Below are 23,826 nucleotides of genomic sequence, written 5' to 3' on the forward strand. Positions count from 1 at the left end.
TTGCCATGTGTAATGCTGTCCTCTAGTGAAGAGTTGTGACACTGCACATCAGTGTCACAATGAACTCCCAGCTCTGCAAATGCCAGCCCATCCCACTGCTCTGCCCTCTGAGCGCTGGCAATCCGAAAAGGATTAACAATACCACTAAGACCACAAAGCCAATAGTTTCTTACCACCCTGGGGAGCAGAAGTGCTGAGTGTGTGTACAGGGGCATATCTTGTGTCCCACTTCGAGCCGAAACCACAAGGCCAAGGACTCCTGACAGCTCTCAGCATGACTCTTCAGCTTGATCTGCAAAAGTCAGAGGGCAGTGGACTATGGCACAGAGAAGTGGCCACAGATGCCACAAAACCATAAAAGCAGTGAGGTCTTATGCAAAAAACCCCAAACCCCAAGAAACTATCTGTCCAACCACCAAGACATGGTTAGGCCTATCATTAACTGCTCATTGGGCAGTGTGTTGTGTTTACAGCACTGACGGCTTTCAGCGTATTTCCAAGCAGCCCAGTGAGTGCCAGGTCACTGCTGCCCAGGGCTGCCTGAACCATGCCATTCCTGACTGCTGGGAGAAGAACAAGACTTTCCAAGACAGGTCATTAACAGGAAAGAAGAGCATGAGGAGCAGTGGCACACAAACATGTCCATCTCATGGTACACTTCAGTAGCAGAGTAAAAAGAGCAGGAGAGCAAATTGTACCACACCTGGAGATGGATGCAGCCAGTTCCTGCCTGTATTCACCTCCAGCACAAAACACTGCACAGGAACTCAGGATACTGGGGAAGGAAGTCCTGTTTTGCTCTCAAGCTCATCAACATTTACTTCCCACTGTACCAGCCCACTTACTCCAACTGTTTGCCTACTCTGGTCACAAAACTGAACAGGTGTCAGCCATGGTCTTCCCTGACCCTTACACAAACTCCACTTCTCCACATGCTAGGCGAAAGCTCTCATTTCTATAATAGCCAGCCTCAACCTACAGCATTCTCCTCCTCCCCTACAAAGGCCTTTGCACAGCTCAGAGAGATGTTCCAGGCATCCCATCCAGTATTCTGCTACTCTCAGAAGCAGGGTCTGCATGGAGAGAATCTATCTCAGGCCAGCAATCTTCCCTTAATTAAGTCTTTCCTATCCTGCAGCACTGGGAGACTATTCACTGACTGTGATTGTGGGAAATCAATAACACAGGTTCATTTAGCTACATCCTTCAGGGGCCCTTGGAGAGCAAACAAACATCCCACTGCAAGAGGTAGCAGCAGAATTCAAGCTTTCTAGTGGACCCTCAGACATGAGAAGTCAAAATTAAAGGAGCTTATAAAGAACAGGAGCCTGCAGAGCAGTTTTTGGAGTGGTGGGAAGAAGGCTGTTTAGGGACTCTGCAGCTCTCCTTCCTTGACAGGAGTCCCTGAATGCATCACGTACCCCTGACTCTGTCTCCAGCAAGTGATCTCTTTTGTGACCTTTAGGACAAATCCTAGAGAGGGATAATTTGCAAGCTGTGTCTAGTGTCAGACATAGTCACTGACTTTACAAGACCCCAGAGCTCCAGTTTTGCACCACAGGAGTCCACTCAGAGCACATCTTGGTGTTTTAGCAAAAACCCCAAGGACAAAGCAAGCACCATTACTGCAGCTTCTTTAGGGGTGGTTGTTAGCAAGGAGCTCTGTTTAGGAAAGAAGGCACAGACCTGCTCACAGCTGCCTGGAGAGAAGCTCACAGTCAGTTATTTGTCCACAATAAAATGAAAAGCTTTCACCTGACTTTGGCAAAAGCCAAGACTTCACATTTAATGAACTTGTCTTACTCAAAGCCCTGAGAGCAGAGGGTTGGCAGGGAGAAGAGAGCCTTAAGAATACCAAATTTCATGAATAATATAATGGAACTGTGTGTTTTAGGAAGGGCAAGTCTCCACTGCAGCATGAGTGAGTCACAAATAAATGCAACAAGGAGGTGAAGCTGTTGGGCCGAAGGCAGAACATCGCAAGCCCATGACACTCAGTACATTTGCTGGGAATGTTCCAACAATTCTCCCACATACCCAGCCTTATCCAGTTCCTAAATAGGGAAAGGTGAATACATGTTTTGACAATGAACAGATACATCAATCTTATTGCTAATGGTATTGGTTGATATGAGTGGACACATATAACATTTGGTTGGAAGGTTCATCGAGAGGTCAGCTTTGGCTCAGGGCCTGTTGTTCAGGCCTCAGTACTTCAACCTGATAAGCACCAAGCAAAAACTGTCAAGACCTCACTAGGCCCCAGAGGCATTCTTGGTACATGTCAACTCTCTGCCTCTTAACTGGAATTAAGCAAGAGCACAGGGGAAGGGGCTTGTGGAAGGTAGTAGCTCATCATCATTTCACCTGCCGAACCAAAAAGGAAAAGAAGCTGGAGTAAATCCATCATTGAGGGAAAACACATTGAAAAATTACTAGAAAATCCATTTTGTAGGAATTGCTAAAAATTCCCTTGCCAAGAATTACAGTTATTTTGCAGCTACTCCACTTATTCCATAATATGTCTTCTTGGGGAAGCCTCTGCGTAACAGCCAGTTCTCCAGTTGCTGTAGCCTCCTCCAGATCTACAAGTCCTAGTTTAAAAGAGGTTTCTGCTGCAACCACTACACCTGACTGACCTCAGACTGAAGGGAGGGAGAAAATGATTGCAGAAGGTGCAACTACATCATTCACAAAAGTAATTTTCTTGCACCATAAAGAAAAAAAATCTAATTTATACCTCAAATCAGCATTTTAGTTGTCTTTTCAACACAACAACAGAACAATTTTGTAGGGAACTAACACCTGTGGAGTAAGGTGAAGCCATACCTTAATAGAAGGTTTAGACTGTATCAATAACGGACTTGGGAAGAGCCCAGTTTGGACAAAACAAAGGCAGTCGTTCCCTCTAAAAAATTGCCGCTTGGCTCGGGCACCCTTGCAGCCTCACAGAGGTGCAGGCAGCACATACCTGCATCAGGGAGACAGCAAGAAGTAACTCTGTCGGGAAGCCAAGGTAGAGAGGAGACTCCTGACCTCCTCCAGCGCTCTAGGAGGCCGTGCCAGAAGCCTTCCTGCGGCTTGGCGGGCGCTGCCCGTGTCCCTGAGGCACCGCTCACCGGCCATCCCTCACTCAGGGGGGGTAAAGGGTGAAGGGACGTAGGCGCTGAGGGAGGGGGCTCCTTTTAAAGGTGGCCCGGGCTCCTCCCCCTGCCCTCCCCTCTCCTCTCCTCCCTTGCCCTCCCTCCTCTCCTGTCGTTCCCACCCCTCAGGGCGGGGTTGCCCCCTACGCTCCGCCCCTCGCCCCCGGCGGGGCAGCGCGGGCAGCGGCACCGGTGGCAGCACGGGCGGTACCGGCATGTCCTGAGCGGCGGCGGCGGCCGATCCGGGCCGGAGCCAGCACGGAGGGCTCGGTGGAGCAGCGGGCCAAGGGCCGGGCCCCCATGAAGGAGAAGGAGGCGGGCGCGGAGCGGGGCAAGCCCGCCACTTACACCGGGGACAAGAAGGCGCGCATGGCGGCCAAGACCAACAAGAAGTGGGTGCGCCTGGCCACCGTGCTGGCCTACGTGCTCTCCGTCTCGCTGGCCGCCATCGTGCTCGCCGTCTACTATAGCCTCATCTGGCAGCCGGTGCGCGGCAGCGGCGGCTCCTCCAGCCCCGGCCCCGGCGCCGCCGCCACCCCCGCGCAGCTCCGCGCCGCGCCCGCCGGACCTACAGCGGGGCCTCCGCCCGCGCCGCCGCGCACCGGCCCCGGCCCCGGCGCCAGCGCCCCGCCGGCCGCGTCCCCCTCGCCCGCGGCCGGGAGCGGGCCGGGCGCCGGTAGCCCCTGAGCCGGGCGGGCCGCGGGAGGCCGCGCTCCGCCGGGGATGCGGCCGCGGGGCTCGGCCGAGGATGGAGACCGATGGCTCGCCCGTCCCTGCGGCACCGTGCAGCGCCCGTGGAGACTGACCGGAGACTGACCTGGAGACTGACTCGGCCCCGTTTGGACTCGGTGGAACTGCGGTATCTTCTTTTCCCCCCGATTTTTCCTCAAAAGGGAATTTTGTGGCTTCGTTTTCTTCCTCACCAGGGCTAGCTTCTCCCTTTGAACCCGCATTGAATTCCTGCGCTGTTTATGCCAGTCTGTTACCTATACAAGGATATCGGTGTCCAAAATTCCTCGCTATTTACAGGATCAGCTGGGAACAATACGAATTTAGAGGCTGTAATCCATTGTTGAAGTAAAAACAGTTTTGTTTAACGATGAGCATAAACTTATTTAAAATATGTGGAAGGTAAATTGACTTGTTTACTATATTAAAATATTTTCCCAATATGAAAGTCTCTGTAACAATGTTCTCTTCGGTGGTGGGAGGAGGAATGCTGAACTGGAAGGGGTCTCAGTTGCAAAAATTTGGCCACTGCAATGGACAGCTGAGGTATCTGATGTTGATTCATTTGTCACTGGTCTCCATAGGTGAGGCTGGAGAAACCTCTGTACGTGGCTAACTGTGGAAACGAAGCAGTGATGCTGGAAAGGTTTGATCTGTGCTGGCAGAGCAGGTGGAGCTGTGGCAGTGGGTGCTGGTGGGCTCTGAGCTGCAGCGCGGTTGTACCCTCGTGCTGCTGCCTGCGAGGGATGGCAGCGCTTACAGATTGTCCCTGCACCTCTGGGGCATGCGGGACCAGGGTAGGTCTGGCCCAGGCAGCTCCTGGTGAGTCCTGGGAAGGCTGTCCTCCCAGCTCCATGGTTTCTTGCCCTGTGGTCCTCAGAAATCTTCTATTCATTGATGAGCAGAGTGAAAAAAATGGCCTTTAATGACTCTGGGATGTGGGATATAAACTAGGAAACCATAAGAGCCATGTTGTTCCAAGCTGCTGCTTTCCAGATGGATGGATTCAGCTGAATCTGTGAGGCTGCCAGGCTGTGCTGCATCCCTATGAAAGAATCGCAGCAGTTCAGATTCCTTCTGCTGAGGGATGCAAATGTGGTGTAACGTGGCGTACGTATTTCAGTTGTGTAGATCACAAAGGTACCATAAAATACAGCACTTGGCTGCTTGAAAAGAGCTGTTTCATATCAAAATCGGAGTTTGGGACTGTGGTGGTTTGTTAAGGCTGCATCATCAGCTGGGCATTGCCTTTATAGCAACTGTGAAAGGTAGAACCAGGAGCAGAGGGTTTGCAGGGAGAAATTAGGTGAAAGGAGAGTGGTTTGTGATCTCATTTTCACTCTCCTTTCCAGTTTTCTGGGGACCATGCAGGGAATGCTTTGTGTTGTTGGAACAAAAAGCTGGTGGGAAGGACAAAATGATCCCGCTTAGTCACTTTAGCCAAAATCATGCGATCGCTGCCACCCTCCTGCGGGGCAGGTGGAAGAGCTGGAAGCACTGTGTCAGCAGACAGGTGCCCTGCAGCTGTCACCTCCCAAGCTGCTTCTCTGCTCTCCCTGTTCATCCACAGGGGGAAGGCTGAGTGTCCTGGAGCAGCACTGGCTCCATGCCCCACGGGTGTCTGTTCTGTGAGTGGGGGATTGTGTTTCTTTGGTGGTTCTGCCTGCAGCATGTTGATCCCTCTCTGTGGGGCTGCTCACGCCCACAGCGCTTCTGGGTCCTGGTAACAGCAATGCCATTTGCTGGCCTTGGGGTACACTTTTGACTGTGGGGGAAAGTTCCTGCAGCTTCCTAAGGGAGGAATGAATGACAGAGAAACCAAGCTCATTGTGGGTGCCAGTTGAGCTTAGTTTTCTTCTCGGCTCAGGTGGTAATGCAGAACCAGTTGGGAAGTATCTCTGAGAAGGAGCTTGTGTTTAACTTGTAAAACCTTGGCGATAAATAAAGCTGCGTGCAATGACATGGATGCTGGGGTTTCTCTGCTGCTAGCCTGCAGCTTGGAGCTGGTGACTCTAGCAGCTCTGAACGGTGCATCCAATGTGTTCTGAGTGCCCAGGGCTTCCTAGCATCCTTCACTTTAACTACAGTTGCTCTCAGAAGACTAATAGAGCCTGGCTGCCGTGGTGCAGAGGGGAGAGGAAGTGAATGGAATTAAATGGGCTGTGTGGCCTTCTTCCAACCTGTCATGTAACTACTGAGGGATGCCTTGTACTCAGGAGCAGGAACAACGTAAAGTTCTTTACCTGGTTTGTGGTTTTGGTAGCAAAGGATCTCTGGGACAGAGACAGTGCTCAGATCCGCTGGATCAAAGGGAACAGGCCCTTCACTGATGGCTGCCTCCCCTTCTGGTGCTAAAAATAGTTGATGAGCCAGTACGAGGATGGTTGTGGCTGTCTGCATTCCTGTAGGAAAGTGCAGGCTTGGTGAGTTCCCAGACTGTGTTTTTGCATCTTCTCCTCTGCTGACAAACAGATTTCAGTGAAATGCTGCTATTTCTGTACCTATTACAACTGGCTTTGGAGCATCCTGGGGCTTCACTCCAGTTGTACTGAGTGTGCGAGCGAGGGGAAGCTGCCTGGGGAAGATGCAGAAGGGTTGTGGGCTGCTGGCCTAATGGCCAGGGAGCTTTGGTGATTGCAGCAGCCTGGTTTTCCAAATCTTCTGGACCCATAGTCTTCAATTACAATCTTTTCCCCATCCTTTTCCTAGCCAGGAGTCATAGCCCTCTGGAGGCAGATGTGTTCCCGTTGGGATGCTGTTGCCAGCCTGTGATGAGCCCATTGCTGTGCTTCTTACTCTCATCATGATAGACTATCAAAGAAATCGGTGACTAAGTGTACTTTGCAAATACTCTAGTAACAAAAATGGCTCATCTGGACTGGTTTCTAGGTGTAAGCTAACTTAAAATTCAGGGCACTAGGGATTTCTTGGGAAGTAGATTGGCTGCAACAGATACTTGGACTGGGGATTTTTGCATTATGTTGCTATCCTTGTACTGAGACAGTCATCTGCATCTCAGCAGAATTGCTTTAGTGCCCTAAAATGGTGCAGTCACCAGTCTGGGGTAAAGCTGAGGTTTAAAAGGCAGATGGTTGTGTCATCTGTTGTGTTACTTCAGCTCCAGTTCACCCTTTCCCTTCATTTCTCCTCAAAAAAATAATAAAATTCAGGTTCACTTAGCGTGATTGTATCAGGCACGACAAGGCACAGGATTGTGTGTTGCTTCCTAGGTAGAAATGACTGTACCCTTGTGATTCAAGATGCTGATTCCTTGGAATTGCTGTATAGGGTTGCTGGATTCCCTTCACACAGCTGCTGTCCTGTGTGTCACCTACCAACAAAGCTGTGCCATGTTGCCATGTGTGCATGTTGGTGAGGAAGGAAGATGAATGATGGAAGTCAGCTGAATGAAGGAAATACTCGAATATAAATGAAATACCTTAAAGCTTTTTGCTTTTGTGGTAGACATCTAATATCTGCCCTCTGCCTGTGCCTACTGGTCTTGTCCCAATGAGCCCAGTTTGTCCAAGGACAGCATTTAGTGTAACTCACATGCAGAGGGACCAGAAGGAAGGGAAACAGCAGGAAAAAGAGTTACTGGAGCATGTAATCTGCTCCAGCAGCTGGCTCACGTTTCCATCTCTAAAAGCTCTTTCTTCCCCATGCTCATTCTCTTGCGGGCTCATCTGATGCAATGCACATCATCTTAATCCCAGATTCCTGTGCAGTATTTCTGACAGGGAATCTTGGCTTAATCCCTGAGCATAGCTGAAAAGCAGTTGTGTGGTGTAGTGGCTGCTTCTGGGCATCAGGGATTTCTCCCAGAGAAGTCAAAGCTGATCTTGGTGGGATGCTCAGGGGGGGTGTTACCAACAGCTGGCTCTGAGTCCTGGAGCTGATGGAGCACACAGAGAGGGGAATAGTGTAAGAAACAGTCATAGCTGAGCTGGAGCATGAAGCTAAGGGGATGAAGCTTGGCTTGTGCTGCTGTTCCACAGGTGTTCAGAGGCAGTTTTGGGAAAGCTGGCCAGGTGCTGTGTCACTGCACTGGGATGGTGTGAGCAGGAATCAGCCACAGACTTCCCAGTGTTGCCTGCCAGTGCTGCAAAGCCTGGGAGCTGGTTGAGCTGTTGCTGTATACAACCTTTCCAGGGAAGGCAGCAGGCAATGTCCTGAACTTCCCAGCAGTGCTGTATCCTTCTGTTGCTCTGGGCCTCCCATTGACTTGAAAAGCACTAATTACTGTATTATGCATTTAAAATACAAAATTGATAGCTAAGTGCCAGTGTCCTCTGCCACTTGCAACCAGTTTATCTGGAGGGAAAACCAGGGATTTTTTTTCTGTTATTTTTATATCTAGAGACTCTGTATTGGGCTTTACTGGTTAGTGGCCTTGTGTATGCTCCTGCTGCAGGTATTGGACTTGTTGAGGTAGGAATGGAGAGCTGAACTGCTGTCAGGATTTTGTGCTTCCTTCAGTAATTGCTTTGGAAACAAGTATCTCTAACTTTATCCAAATGTATTTTTGTCCTTGGCTTGAAGTTTCTTAAATTACCTTCTTTATGCAAGAACTGACTCACTAGTCTGGGATCAATTCTGATAGTTTTAGCTACAGAGTTACTGCGTTGAAACTGATATCTAAAATTTTAAGGAAAAGAACACTGTCTAATGGCCAACTGATCCTTTGGTTTGAAGGAAAAAGCATTCTGCCTGGGAGTGCTGCTGCTTCCCTTGTGTCTGGAAAAGCTGGAACAACTTCCATCAAATCCCTGAGCTACCAGCCACTGCTGGGAAGGAGGAGTCCTGTGCAGGCAGGTGACTCTGAGCTCTGTGAGCTGCCCTTACATTTGCTTGCAAGGAAAGTGCAGTGGTGATGAGGTGGTGGCTCTGATGCCTCAATGAAAAAGTGATCCTCATCTTCCTGGCATTGCTGCAGGGAGCTTTTGTGGTGAGGAAGCTGAGCTAGCCCAGGAGTTCATGCTTCCCAAAGGAATCAGTGCTCTGAACTGGAGCTGTTGCTCTAAAAAGCAGAGATTACTGATTCAGTTTGGAAATCTCTACATGTGGAACTGAGAAATAGTAAGAAACAGGAGGTTTTTCCTCATTCCAACTTTTATTTCATATAAATAATCTCTCTACATCAGATTTGTCAACTTTTCAGTTTTTTCTCTCACCATAAAGAAGAAATAGCTAAGCCACAGTTGTCTGAAAAGTCACAACCCAGGCACCAAACAAAGTGCATTGAGCAAAGTGTTAATGAGCAGGAAAAAATACACTTAGAACAGGCACAAGCTGTCCAGTCCCATTCCCAGAGCCTGGATCAGACTCAGTCCTTCCTGGGCATCATTACCTGCAAAGTCACTTGGAAGAAAGGAAAAAAAGGAGGGAATGGAGGACCAGTGATGGTTTTCCTTTCAGAATGGAGTCTAGGGCAGTAAGGTTTTTTATCTCTTCAACACAGTGCTGGACCAGGGCAATGTAGAATTCCTGCCTGGCCATGTGTCCAACTGTTCCTGGGGCGCAACAGCTCTTGAGCTGAGACTGTGTGTTCCATGGACCATGAGGCAAGCTGGCTCCTGGGAAATGCTGGTAATGACTCAGTCTAACTGGGCCAAGAGTCAGGTCAGAGACCTGATGTACAAAATAATAATGAATTTAAAAACTAAACAATTGCAAGCAGGTTTTTGAGCCAGTCAGATAAGGAAAATTGGCCTTTAATAGTGATGGAGAAGCTCCAGGACCTGGAGCAGTTTTACAATCTTCTATTTATCTGTTCTTTTATCTGTTGGATAAGTCCAAATAAACTCTGGGCTTTGGTGGGGTGGAGATGTTTCTACTGATAAAACACAAAAGCTGCATGCTCTGTTTCTTGATAATACCTGGTGTGATGCCAGTAGAGTCTCCTGAATTTGGCACATGGAGGAAATTCCCAGGCTTGTGCTTCATGATAGGTGTCACGGGTCTAAGTCACGTGGGAAAACAAATGTTTGTCTGTGCAAATATTAGTTTATTAAAGCAGCATGAAGTATTTCAGTCCACACGTGCCAACCTGATCTCCAGGACAGTCTGCCAGCCTGGTCAGCCAACATCCTGCAGGACATTCCAGGCAATCTCCACATATACCTGTCACAGGGATGCTTACTCTGGCATCAAATTTTAGAGTAGCCTTGAAGTGAGGGTGATGCCCACTCTGCCCTGTCATTCAGAAATCAGAAATTATGTTGTGTTACTCCTTGTGCCTTCTCCTTAACTGGTAGCTGTATTCCAGCTGGGTCCTAACTTGTTGTAACTGGAAAGACAAGCAGCTGGAATTCCTGCATGTTTGTGCTTGTAAAGCTCCTCCAGATCCTCCATTTGAAAGGTATCTTTAAGGCCAGGTCAGAAGGTCTGCAGGGCAGCTTAGAGAGGATTCCTGTTCTCTTAATGAAACACAAGGGTATGGAAGGCACAACAACCAGGAAGGTGAAAATGTTTAATACAAAGTCTTGGACCTCCAGGTCCAGCATGGGTCCTGCTGCCAACTGCCTTGGGCAGTGTGGTGGGGGAGGAAGATTATTGTGCTGTCCCCCTCCTTGCTGTGCTGCAGGGATGCCCAGTTACATTTGGGAAGGGGGCACAGAGTTTGCTGAGTTATACACACACCTGTCACCCAAGCAGCCACCTTCCTTGGCACAAAGGACTGTCCTGATGTGCTCCTCAGCCTCTAAAAGGAGAGGACAGCTGGAAGCTCTTAAAGGAGGAGGTGCTGGGTTGATCTGTGCTTGTCAGAAGTGCTCCATCCATCCATCCATCCATCCATCCATCCATCCATCCACCCATCCATCCTGCTCATGCCCCGCAGCCCCTGCCTCTACCATACACCTCTGCCAACACTTCAACCACGTGCAAACCTCTAGTACACGAGCTCTGAACACAACTTCTTCACCCACCTACTGAACTACACCCTAATACCTCACCTCTCTGCTTTGCCAGTCACCTCTTCCTGCAGTTCCAGTTGCTGGCACAGACCCTGGCACATGCCTCCGGCCTTTGGGGAAAAAACAGCGTGTGTGCCCAGAAACCCAAGCCATAAGTTTAAAAATAATTAATCATTAAATAAAATAAAGTGCATCCAGTAGACATTTCCTTGGCTTGCCACGCAGCTGCAATATATGCCAAACAAATAGATAAGTGATGGTGTTTTCTCTGTAGGGTGGGAGTGTGTGCACCCTTCCCTATCCTTTGAGACATGGATAGGGAAGAGGGATGCCAGAACTGTGCAGGGGGCGGGGGTGGTGATGAGGACCCCATGTGTTGTGAATGGTGCTGAAGGGCACTGCACAGGTGCTGAAAGCTGATTTCATAGAAGGTAAAAGAGTGAGATAAGCTTGTGCTCCTCTTCTCCTCCACTGCCTCCAGCACGTTACCCTGTGAAACGAGAGCAGAGACAGCCGCGGGATTATCAGTCTCCAGGGAACTGCTGAGCTGTAAATTAAAATGTCTGCTGAGTTCCACCCTGCCCCTTCCTGCACGGCTGGGGCTGCTTGGGAGGCACCACTGGGGCATAACCCAGATACCTGCTGCCAAATCAGACAGGAGCAGTGGAGGCTCTGCAGCCCAGGGGATGAGCTGACTCTACCAGTCTGGATTAAACACTCTCAGTCCTCCTCTGGGATACATCAACTTTACTCTTTCCTTATATCTCAGGAACAACAATCCTGATGTGTTCTTGTGTGTGCTGGTTCAGCACCTGGAGCACCAAGAGAAGAGGCTGATTTCACGTAGGGCTTTGTGATCCTTCCTGGTGAACCTGGCCTGGGTTTGCAGCACTTGTGAACCCCAAGGGCAGAGGATGAATCAGCTTTTCCTAATGAAAAACTATCCTGTGAGTGGAGCCTGCTGTCCTAGAGCTGCTTCCAGACCCAGACATGCTGATTTTAATTGGGAAAGGCAGACTTTTTATTCTTTTCTAGTTGCCAGATGCTTGGGTGCTGCTCAGAATTGCTGAGCTGGCATTTTCCTGCATCCATGTTTAAATCTGTAGATCTGCCTTTTGCTGATGCAGATTTCAGCACTCAAAGCTCCCAAGAAAGGTCAGGGAGAGGGATATAAAAAAGAAGAGATTAAATCCTGCAAAGGCAGGAGAGGCCACAGGAAGCTTGGCTTGCATAAAAAAAAACTTCTCAAGGAAGCATCTAAAGACACAGCCACAGATATTTAATAAGGAACTGCACTGAAATCAGACCCGAGGTGCTGACACAACTGATGCTGAATACAGCTGAGATGAGATTGTTGCTGGAGACTTAATTCCTTCTCCTGTCTGTGTGCAGCAGTGAGGGCTGGCTGTGTCCGCTGCCAAGGGCTGCTCAGTGCTGTGGCAGCACACTGGGATTTAATGGGACTGGGAAGGGCCAGAAGCAGACTGTCAGTCACACTTGGTGGTCCAGATATTGTAAAGTAATGTGGTTTATGAGTCTGGGCTGACTCCAGCACGAGTTCTCCCTATTGTGGATCTATTTGATCACTGATGCTTTCAGAAGGCTCTGACTGTGTTTCAGTGCTGGGAGACAATTCCCTTTCCTGCTTTGCAGTATTATCCTTTCAATACAGACACCTTCTTCCCATGCATGAGTGAGTCTTTACAGCCAAGACACTGGCGGGCTTTAAAGTCATTACTTCTCTTTGTAATTAGCCAGAGTGATTAGCCTTTCTCACATTTCCCACTGTATCCTCTTTCCCATACAGAACTCCAGGGCTGCTGGGACATGGAGCAGCCGTGGGCTGGCTGTGAGCTGGGGCTCAGGGCAGCAATGCCCCCGTGTGCTGCCTGGGCTCTGCCAGCAGAGTGGGAATTCTGTGGTGGCAGAATTCCCTCTGTGTGTCAGTGTCACAGGAGAGAACTGTCGCAGATCACTGCCGTCTGTCTCACACCTCCCAGGCTGGCTGGCTGGGGGATGTCACTGGGATGGCCTTCACAGCCAAGCCAATAGCAGGTCCTTGTGGGACCTACTGGTCAGGTCCCATGTGATGGAGGGATGTGCAGAACTCCCTGAAGCTGCAGCTGAACATAGCTGATGAAGGTCTGGGATAGCAGGAACAACTGTGGGATATGAGAGCAGCTCCATTCCCGGTGTTTGGAATGAAAGCAGCTCGCCCATCAGAGCCCTGAGTTGTGTTTAGACATGTTAAGCTCCAGTAAGTGGCCCTCAGGATTCAGCCATGGTGAGCTTCCAAGTACTCTGACAGGTGCTTACCTTTTCCTAATTTTCCCATATTTATTCCTGGGCTTCTTCAATACATTGGTCCCTGCCCCAGCATTGTTTTCTGGCTTGGATGTTTCTTCCCCTTTGCTGGTATTCACTACCCACATATCTACAGAGATCACAATTCCACTGCTTTCTGCCTTCATTTCCTAGACTAAACAACATTCTCTCAACAGCCCTGGAGCCTTCCCTGTGTGTCCTTAGTCTCTTACACCATTCTCACAGAATCCTTGTGTTTTCCAGCGTTAACACTGTCCTCCCCATGTTGTGCCATCACTCCAGAGATATGGAGACAGCTATGTCAAGTCCCACTCCCTGACTCTGCATAAAGACTAAGCTCTCCATTTAGGTGGTACTTAGGTGGTACTCAGAGGTGCTCTGGGAATTTAAAATGCCCATGGCATGAGGATGGGCTCCAGAGGGTGGTGTGGGCTGCAGAAAGGACCAGGGAAGCCAGTGCTATTCAAGGCAAGCCCTTGACCCTGCCAATCCTAGGCCAACTCCCCAAACATACCAGCAGATGGTATCTTCCTGTCTCCTGAACCTCAAGGAAGCTCGTTGTTCTTCTGCAGCTCTGCAACTGTTTTGGGAAGTGCTGGTTTCTGCTTGTGCTGTTTCCTGCACCAGCCTTGGGCACTGGTTTGCATCAGAGCCGACCTCTGCTGACCTGCTCTGTCCTGCAGCACTCAGGCCCTGCCTGCCCCACTCCTGCTTACGTCAGCCAGTGCTGCAAGGTCAGATCCCTGGAGCTGCTCTGGAAATCTACCCCCAGCTGCAGTTTCTCTAAAGATGTTAAGATTAATTTTCTCAAGAGAATTCAGGGAAAAGCTTCTGTGGTTTTTGTGTATCGTTTACTTCTCTGGGACTTGTTGGACATTCTCCAGGGATTCCAGTCCTGCACTTCGAGTAAATATTTATTCCTTGTTATTTGAAGCGAAGGATGAAAGCCCCACCACACTCTCTCCACAGCATCTCCCACTGATTTGAAGGTGCTGGAGATTTTTAGCACCATAAATAGATGTTGGGAGGGGGAGCTGTGAAAACCCACGTGGTGGCTGCACAAGGCTGCAGTTGTGCAGCAAGGGATGTGAGATCTGCATTTAATGTGAGCGGGACATGGGTCCCACGAGCAGGGCAGGGGGCCAGCACATCATTATCACTGAGTACAGATGTTTCCAGCTGTTACATATACCTGCTGAGCTCTGACATGGACTCAGGGCCCTATTACCAAACCATGGGAATCTCCATTGCTGAGATGAAAATGGACTACTCTAATTTATTCTTTCCTCTTAGCTGGTGTCTAATTAAAGTTATCCTGAGTGAGCAAAGTAGTCATTAATTCCTTCATCCTCTAATTTGGTGGGAATTTTGGTAGACTGGGGAGGCGTGGCTGGACAGTAATCTCCCACTATGTCCATCCAGGTGTTTCATAACAGTCTCCTAAATGCTGTTGGAATTAATTTCCCTCACTTGAAGGAATTTTAGTTCAAATATAGAACCAGCTCCTGCTGGTTCTTGATGTTTTGTCTTTTTGAAATCACTATGACGCTTGCACTTCTCCCTGCCTTTTATATGGATTAGATTATAGGGAAAGTCTTTGTTAGCAGCTTAGCCACTTCATCACTAAGCTCATTTGTACCTCTGGGAGGAATACTGAGCAACACAGGGGGGGACATATTGCTGAGTAGGTTCTGCAGAAAAGCTTCTGGAATATGGGAAAGGCACTTGGTGGGGGGATCTGCCTACCTGGCTCTGAACAGCTCATTGCCCCCAGTGCCTACTTATGGAACAGAGCTGTTGCCTCTGTGAAGGACAGAGGCAGGAGTATCCTGAGAGCCACTCCCATGCTAGGCAAGCTGGATTGTATTCTGGAAATGCTCATCTCTGATGCTCTGAAATGCTCTGTTCTGCTCTGTGGGACATTGCTGGAAAAAACACAACTTGCAAAGAGCCCCTACCCTCTCTCCCTTCCCCTTCCTCCTAATTTCTACCTTAACTTCGTGCTTATCATCCTTTGTTCCTTCTCCTGGCTTTGCATTTGTCTTGATGGAAGAAAAATTGTTTGTGTAAAATCTGGACCATTGCTCCATAACCGGCTGTTCTCCTTCCCTTCTGTTTGGTTTGTGGGCCTTTGCACCAGGAATCATCTCACCCTGTGTATTTATACACTGCCCTGCACATCAGTGTTACCATCTGTAATTCAAAGTGTAGCACTCATAGACCTTCTACTGGGAAGAGAAACCCACATACAATCAACCTTCTCCCAGGCTCTGCCCACAAGGGGGGCCCCTGTGGCTTTGCAAGTGTTTTGGGGAAGGACCACACTGACCTCGAGTTGTGATCACCCCAGAGGCAGAAATAAACTCATCCCACTGAGGTTATTCCTCCCATCCTTTCTAAGGTCATAGCTTCCCAGGAATAGATCAGTATGTGCCCTAACTAATGTGTGTCATCAACCAACTTCAGCAGCCCAGTTTTCTGTCTAAAACTGACTGTTTTCAGTCAGTTTTTCTGTCTGAGTTTGCATTCCTTCCCCACCCACTCCAGGACAGGCCCTTGGGATCCACAGATTTAATTACCTTAGAGATCCATAGCACTGATAATGAACATTTCTGAGCAGTTATCTAGTATGATGCCATTGTACCACAGAAAATGGAGTTGTGCCCCTGTACCATGGCTGAGAGCATTAATGAGATGACTCACCTTATGTCTCAGGCAAGCCGGTGTAATCTGCTAGTTGTGAGTGTCCCCGCTGTCCTTGTCCTTGCAGTCCTCAGGCTGGTCCCCTTCCCCAGACTGGGATTTTGCCATGTCCTGCTCAGGCACAACAGCCTTGTCAGAGCTGGCTTTCCCTGGGGGCGAAGGCTCATGGTGTTCAGTGCCTTCAGCATCTTCACTTCCTTGTAGTGCAAGTGCCTGTCCCTCAGGAACAGTGGTTTGGATCACTTCTTCCTCTCCTTTGCTCACCAGCTGTCCTTGGTCTGCATCCAGTCTGTCTCCTGCTGCTGTGTCAAGCTTTCCTCCATGGCTGCTGGAAGAGTTCTCAGAGGACTCCTGTTCTGAAGCTGGCAGTTTCTCCAACCCAGCTCCATCTACATTCACTCCCACAGACTGTGACAAGATCTCCTCGCTGCCAGGCCTGGTGCCTTGCACAGCGCTCTGAAGGCTGCTCTGTAAAGCAGTGCTGTCAGTGCTCTCCTTCTCCTGGGAGATGTCAGCAGTGCCAGGCTTCCCATTGGCATCTTCCCCAACACTTTCCTTGCTTGGCTTGGGCCCTGGCTCTGAGTCCCCAGCGCTGGCCACAGATACCTCTGTGCTGCAGCCCCTCACTCCCCTCCGCTCCTCTTTCTGGCCATTCTGGGCAGGCTGGACCTTCCCACTTCGAAGCCTCTGTGAGGAGGAGGCCCTGTGATCCTGGAGGCTTGGCTGTTTCCCCTTTTCCTCCAGCTCAGCTGTGCAGTTCTCTTCCACCCCCTCGTCACCTCTGCTCTTCCGCCTGTCCATACCAAGGCTCCTCTGAGAAACCAAGGACACATTAAGTTCAGCTTATTAAAATACCAGGATATTGTATTTCTTGTCTGTGATGGTTCTGAAAACCTGAGGAAAAAGGATGTAAAAGCATGTAGGGGGAGAAGTGTTCAGGGACCAGAATAGGTGAGGTGGTTGTGCTGGCAGAGGGTCAGTGTGTAAGCAGTGAAGCTGCTGTCACACCAGGCCATGTAAGGAGTGTTAGTGGCAAGTACAGTTACCCAAAAACAGAGGTCTCCCAGCTCTGGAATGGATTAGAGATTCCAATTTTCCTAATAGAGCATGTGTTTAGAAAACTCAGCTGCCAGCCTGCAGCTCATGTACTCACCTGGCCATCAAGGTCATCCTTCACAAGAGACATGTCCTCGCCTTCTTTTGCATCCCATCTGTCAAGAAAAAGTAATCAGAATTTAGGCCTTGAAGTTCTTACAAAGCCAGTGTGTCTTGCCTGACACCCAGATAGGGATTCCTTCCAGGGCCATGTATTCCTTGTCTGAGCCCCTTGTCCAGGCCTATCCAGAGACACTCATTTGAGACCACTGAATCTTAATTAACTGGTTGTTGTAATTTTAATTGTAATGAACATATGAACTCTATTTGCCAGAACAGACAGTTAAGTCAGACTAAGAAGATAGAGTTTGCTTATGCTGATGCCTGCCACAGTCTGGTCCTCCTTGCCTGACAGTGCCCAAGTATCCCAGGTCTCCACAACAGCAGACACAGAGGCAGATACTGAAAGTTAAAATTACTTTGAAGTAGCTTGGAAGTCAGAGAGACTATTTACAAGGGCCTGCAGTGACAGGACAAGGGCCAATGGCTTCCCACTGACAGAGGGAAGTGTTAGGTGGGATATGCTTCCATGTGAGTGTGGTGAGGCCCTGGCACAGGTTGCCTCTTCATAACTCGGCAGGGAGTGAGACATGGACATGCACACCATGGCAGTGCTGCCAGCTCCTCACCTTCTGGCTCTGCCTGTCAGTCTGTCCTTCCCCTTGGCTCGGCTGCTCACAGCAGGCACTGCTTTTGGACCAGGGTCGCTCACGTTCACTCCATGATGTCCTCCACCTAGAAAACAGGTTGGAAATGCCATGCAAAAGCAGGCAGAAGCAGCTGATGGACCACTGAACAGGCCAACACCCTTGTATCCTTGGAAAGGTGGGAAGCCTTTGAAGCTGTGTGCATATTGTACGTATATTTTCTAAAGTAATAAAGACAAATCAAGAATTTAGGGTTTAGGGATTTAGGAATTTGTTGTGTGTTTTTTTTTTTTTAATCCCAAATTCCAATTCTAACTTTTAATCTTATTCCTTGAATACAGTCTTACTTGTGCTGGTCTTGGAAGACTTCTCCCCTGCACACAGCTATGAAAGCAGCCATGTGGTATGTTCTAAAAGGCTCTCCAAATCTGCAAGTGTTTGGAAAGAACACTCTCCCTGAGGGATATCAGAAGTGCTGGCATTTAGTGGGGTGACATAACACAATCCTGTGGTTTACTCACCTCTCCCGTCCGCAGGAAAAGACCTGTGCTGGAATTTCCTTGCATTCCTTCCCCCTGCAAGGACACAACAAAGGATGCACCAAAGTGAGTGAGGGTCTGTAATGGACAGGCAGCAAAAAGCCTCATGTTCAAATAGGGTGTCATGAGGGAAAGCTTTGTTTTGCCAGTCCATCTCCTGAGAATCAGGAGTCAGGATGGACTTATACTTGTAAAGAAGCCAGCATGTGCCATAGGGATCAGAGATGATGTGCTCTGGAATAGGACTGCCTCTTAAACGAGTGTGTGGGAAAGGAGGCAGGGCTGTGCCTCCACACTGTGTTGTACCAGCTTACAGAAGCCACTGCTCTCCCTGGGAAAGTCCAAAGCTCTAGCACCCAGCTGCTCAAATCCCATCCCCCGAGCCCTCTGCCCAGCAGGGAGGGCTGAGCCCCCAGCTCAGAGGCGTTTGCCCAGGAAAGCAGAGCTTCATAGCTGACAGCCACGACAGCTGCTGTGGCACTGGGATGCGCACGATCAGCGTTCACTAGCGTCAGGACAGAGTCTAGGTGTCCCTTGCCAACCTTTCTTACTGCTGGGATTATCCAAGGCTGGCTCCCCATCCTTAACAAAGTCCTCTTCAAACCTGCAGGTTAAAAACAGGCATTGTCAGACCTGACCATCCTCCTCCAGTGTGCAAAGCGTGGGCAGGAGCCCTTGGCACGATGCAAGCTCCGGCCTTTGGCCCTTCTGCACCTGCCCACAGGCAAACCTGTGCAGGTTTCTCAGCAGCAGCTGAAGCTGCATGTGCTGACTGAGGCTGTGAGGTAGTTCTACCCCAAAGAAGAACCTCTAAAACCTTTACATCAGTACCCATATGTATATATTAAATTTTATGAACCTCCTATAGATGTAGGATAGCTGTACAACAGTCAAATGCAGCTTCCCAAGCTTCCAAACACAATTTGAAGTAGCTTCGGGACTTGTCATCTCAAATCAGACTGTTTGGTTAGCTTCTAGTCCTGCTTGTTTTATATTATGGCTTTTCTCTTAAAAATTGATTTTTGGAAAAACAGTAGGGCTCAGGGCTGTCTTGATATCAACACTCAGCACCCACTTAAGTCAATTCACCCCTAATTTTTGGGGTATCAACGACTGAAAATTGATGTGTTTGGTTCCATTCCTCAGCCATAGGATTGTCCCACCTACCTGTCCTGTGCAAACTGTTCTATCACCAAACCTTTGTACCAGTCCCTAATTCAGCACCCTACCAGAAGCTTATCCTGCTAGGGGTGTCAAGTCATCCTCCAAAGCTCTCTAGCTGGTGTGACCCAGCTGAACCAGCACAACCAGAGGGACAGTGATTGAGGCAAGGATGTGTCCAGACCCATTCTCAGCTGTCCCACACTGCTGTTCTCAGCTTTGTCCCTGTATGGCACAGGTGGCCTTTTGAAGTGACCCCCTTGCCCTGCAGTGCCTGAACAGGCTCAGTTTATGGAGTGGGGAGGATTTAGGCATGTTGGGCTCTCCTGTGCTTGAAAAGGACAAAGAAGTGGGGGCAGTTAGAGAACCTGTGGACTAGCAATGCAAGTTTGTCCATCCACGTTTCTGGAAGAGCACTTGTACCCTCCTGCCATTGGATATGTTTATGTGGAAATGGTGAGGATCCTCCAGATACAGACTGAGCCTTGGTTCATGTTTCCCTCCCTCCTATAGTCCACATCCTGATTGGACCAAAGGCAGGCAATCTTTGTCAGCACATGGTATCCCCCCTCAAGAGAGCTCATATCAGGAAGCAAACATGAGAATCACTCTGATATCAGATCCCACTTATGGGCATGGTCTGGGGAGGAAGAGGCAGCAGTATGGATTTGGTCAGGCACATGACAGCATGGGACTGATATGTATCTGCACAAGATTCCACCACTAGCTTTAGGCCTGCTGCAGGCAAAGCACTCTGGGACAGGGAAGGACCTACATGTGCTCTGACTTCTCCACATCCCAAGCCCGTCGCCACTCGCCCTTGGCATTCTTGTGACGTGCCAGGCGCTCCAGGTCAATCTGGTCTCGTTCCCTCTTCCAGCGGATGTACTCTGAGCGCTCCCGGCCAGTCATGGGGAAACTCAGGTCTCCAGGGCTCTTCTGGACTGGCTTCCCACCATCCTAGTGGAGGGAAAATAGCTTCTCATTAATAAAATCTCTGAAACAGCTGCATTCAGGGTATTTTGTATTGTCACCACCACAAATGCTCAGGAATATTTGAAAATAACTTGGGACAAAGTCAGCTCCTTTCTCTGAAGTGATGTGTGTACACCAGGACTCTGCTTTCCCCAAAGCCTAAATACACTGGGGCTTTTTGGCTCTACAGAAGGGAAAGCTGAGGCAGGGACCTTTGCTAAGGTTTACTTATGGCATAGAGTCAGTTCCTGGAGTGCTTGCAACATCTCTCAACAGGTTTGAATGATAAGTCCCCCAACCCGAAGGTTTTGGGATACATAAATCAAAGTTATGCTTGTGAAATCCTTCACAGTGAAAAGGCAGGGAAGGAAGCCAGCCTTGTGTGACCACCAGGCATCCACGGGAGCCCACAGTCACAGAGCTGCGGCCAACCCTGTGCTCAAGAGCAACATTCCCAGAGCAAAGGGGCTCTTTACCTTCATTGCTGTCAGGCTCTTGGTTTATCACTCCTCATGACAGACTGGTTAAGGGCTGACACTGCTCAAAAATTTAAAGCTTAATGGAAAGACAATTCAGAGTTGATGGAGCATGTTGGGGGGAAGTAGCCCAGCTGTCAGGTTAATGGATGAGGTGGAAGCAGGAGCCGACAGGCTGTGGTGTGTTGTCAAGCAACAGTGTGTAGGGAATAGCCTAGTGCAGAGCTGAGTCCTGGGGTGCTAATTACCAGCAGATAATTCATCACCTCATACATGTGTCCTTCCGTGCCAGCCACCCTCACACCTTCCCCAAAGAGGAATTAACTCCTCAGCCTTGCACTGCGGGTAAGAAAAGCAGCAGGAAGAAGGGACTGAAAGTCCTGTTACCAAGGTGACTCACCTGCGTGGGCCGGAGCCGGGGTGGCACCAATTGCTCCTCCATTCCTCAGCTGGCAGGAGCTGGGGACCTGACACCGTGTCCCCGAGGAGGGAGAGATGAGGGGGTCCTGCCAGGATGTGGGTCCTGCCAGGATGGATCTTGATGCATCCATAAAGCCAAAAGCAAGGGAAGGACTGAGGCTGATGCCTGTGCTCTCTTATGGGGAGAGGCAGAAATGGCTGGGGGCCTACGGAGCAGGAGGAGTCGGTCCCTCACCTCAATTACAGTGCAGCTGTGGTTAGCTGGACCACAGGCTATCGTGCTCCCCCTTCCTGCTTTGGGGGGCTCAGCTGGAATTAGTGTCTAAGAGCCCATCTGTGTCCTCCTAATGAATCACGCTGAGGTGGGGTTATTCTATTTGTGCTCCATTAATTAAAGCATCTGCAGGCTCGAGGGAGCCAGCATGTCTCCAGGCTTTGCATTAAACAGTCAGTGGGAAGGCCTGTGCTTTAATTTACCTCCATCCTACTCAGCTCCTGCTGAAGTGTGGAGCTGTAGCTAATACAGCCTGAGCTTTTCAATCCACAAGGAAATGGTGTTGGGAGAGGAACCAGCCAAAGCTGTGCTGCCACAGGAGTGAGCATGTTACCCTTCCTAACATACCGATGGCTGTGTGAAGGGCATGAGCAGCCTTGACAAGCTGTGGAGGCAGGTCCTTGTCACCTTTCCAGTGCTGCTTGCTCCAGGTGTGTCAGCTGCTCAGCAAAGCTTTGTATGATGAGAGTGATGAACAGTGGGAGCCATGTCAGAGCACAGTGCTGCTTCACAGAATTACAGGATGGTTTGGGTCTCAAGAGACTTCAAAGGTCATCTTTCCTTTAGGACTATGGTGGGAAGGCACATTCTACTGGTTTCCTCTTCTAAGACAAGGGTTCCCACAAAGGGACATGGGCCTCACTCACCTTCCAGCTGTGCTCAGTTTCTGGGCCTCTGTCACTGTCTGATCTCCTTTTCTCTGCTGTTCTCCGTTCTTCTCCCTGCAAGAGAACAGACACAGGAATTATTTCAAGGATTAAGCAAGGATTCCTCGCAGGGGAATCAGGACCTGAACGTGTGCCGACCAGGACATGTAAGAACTTCTCAGAAAATATCAGCAAAAGAGGAAGGATTGTTTCTGGGGCCCCAAATCAAACTGATGTAGAAAAAAAAAAGAAGAAAGCAAGGGGTGCATGAGAAAAGCATTCCCACAGGTCCCTCCTTCTCCCAGGCTGGAAGCAGAGTGGTGTCCTGCATGGTCCTGTTTCTTTCCAAGGCAGACCAAATTTCAAGTATCTTTACAGATTTGGGCCATTTTAGGATTCCACTGTACCAGATCTGGAAGCCTATCTAAGGTGCAGCTACAACCCAGCATGGTCAAACTAGGAGTGATTTTAGTCCCTGGCAAACATGGCATCCTTCTACCACGGTCCAACCCTGCTCCCATGGGGTTTACCCATGCTGCCACCAGATTGGCAAGCTCTGCTCTGGAGTTGAATATCTGGTGTTGATATTCCCCAGCCTGGCAGGAGGTGACAATCAGCTTCTGTTTCTTATTGAGCTGAACATGGTCCAAGCCAGGGGTTCTCTGTCCCCACACGGGATGAATAATCAAGACAGGGCCATGCCAGAGGCCAGGGAGAGACTGCAGTGGGTCTTAACAAAACAGTCTGCAGAGCATAAAGATCTTTTAGGAAAGGCTTCCTGCCTGGTTGGACAGTTACAGGGCTAGGGCTGTGGGGGGCTGAGCTTGTCCTGCTGCCATTTTGCAGTGCCAAGCAGAACTGAAACACAAAGAGGAACGTGGCAGCACAAACTGCCAGCTCAGCCCTTCCAGAAAGCGGCAGCGTGGTGAGGTCCAGCCCAGGCTGGAAACAGGACTTTTATTCTGTGAATTCACCAGACACAGCTTTAGTTTTACAGGGAAACTTGGGATATCAGTCTTGATACCTGCAGCTCTGCCCAATCTACTAAGGCAACTCATGCTGCTGCAGCTTGTTCTCATGTATCTCATAGAATCATGCAGGGAATGAGCTGGGGACACATTTTTGGGGGATTGCCCACACATGCTAAGTCTGAGGCAGGTGGGAAGTGTGGCCATACAGTTCATGGACTGTCGTTGCACTTGGTGCATGACAGCTTCACTGGTCTGACTCGTAGCTCCAGCACAGATGGAGGTTTGTTCAAACAGATCCTTGGAAATAAAAAGGAAAATTTTAGCTATATTGTCCTGGGATTTCTCAGCAAAGATTTGGGAAAATTGCAGAGGGGTCTGTGCTCAGAGAAGCTGCCCCTCACCATATCCTGCCTGTTGCAAAAGGGTGTATGGTGAAAGATGACACTGGGGATTTATTTCAAAATGTTGCTGTGAAAACTTATATAACCAAAAAATGCTCCCTCTGGACTCAAAGTCACCTGCTCTGACAGCCCTGTTTGAAGAACCCTGTAGTGAGAGATTGAATGAGTCTCTGCATTCCCAAACTGAGCATTTAGTGAGAGATTAACCAGCAGAAATCTGGAAACTTTGCTCTCCCAGAGCCCTGCATCCCAGTGGCTGTCCCATTTAGAATGCTATCTCATCAGTGCCCACCACAAACCTGGGTCACAGAGACACTGCACAACTCTTCATCCTTTTACACCC

At 49.4% G+C, this 23,826-nt stretch overlaps 2 protein-coding genes across 8 annotated transcripts in view; one reads left to right on the plus strand and one right to left on the minus strand.

Moving 5' to 3' along the window:
• Positions 1-205: 205 nt before the first annotated feature.
• The window catches only part of CCDC9B (coiled-coil domain containing 9B), a 47,802-nt gene continuing 24,181 nt past the window's right edge, over positions 206-23,826 (minus strand). For 5 of the 7 annotated variants that reach the window (XM_053979960.1, XM_053979961.1, XM_053979955.1 and 2 more), the window contains 8 exons: positions 22,112-22,186; positions 20,095-20,279; positions 18,701-18,762; positions 18,141-18,194; positions 17,602-17,707; positions 16,971-17,028; positions 15,818-16,630; positions 8,965-11,279 (listed from right to left, as the gene is read on the minus strand). In XM_053979960.1, the coding sequence (XP_053835935.1) occupies positions 15,848-16,630; positions 16,971-17,028; positions 17,602-17,707; positions 18,141-18,194; positions 18,701-18,762; positions 20,095-20,279; positions 22,112-22,186 (1,323 nt within the window). In that variant the 3' untranslated portion in view covers positions 8,965-11,279; positions 15,818-15,847. Of the gene's footprint in view, positions 293-8,964; positions 11,280-15,817; positions 16,631-16,970; positions 17,029-17,601; positions 17,708-18,140; positions 18,195-18,700; positions 18,763-20,094; positions 20,280-22,111; positions 22,187-23,826 lie in introns of those variants that run through there. The other 2 variants (XM_053979956.1, XM_053979959.1) reach the window with 2 other exon arrangements.
• On the plus strand, positions 3,188-4,320 carry INAFM2 (InaF motif containing 2). The gene has a single exon (XM_053980000.1). The coding sequence runs from the start codon at positions 3,444-3,446 to the stop codon at positions 3,828-3,830; it is 387 nt and encodes a 128-aa protein (XP_053835975.1). The 5' UTR covers positions 3,188-3,443; the 3' UTR covers positions 3,831-4,320.

Source organism: Vidua macroura, chromosome 6 (assembly GCF_024509145.1).
Source record: "Vidua macroura isolate BioBank_ID:100142 chromosome 6, ASM2450914v1, whole genome shotgun sequence".
NCBI lineage: Eukaryota > Metazoa > Chordata > Aves > Passeriformes > Viduidae > Vidua > Vidua macroura.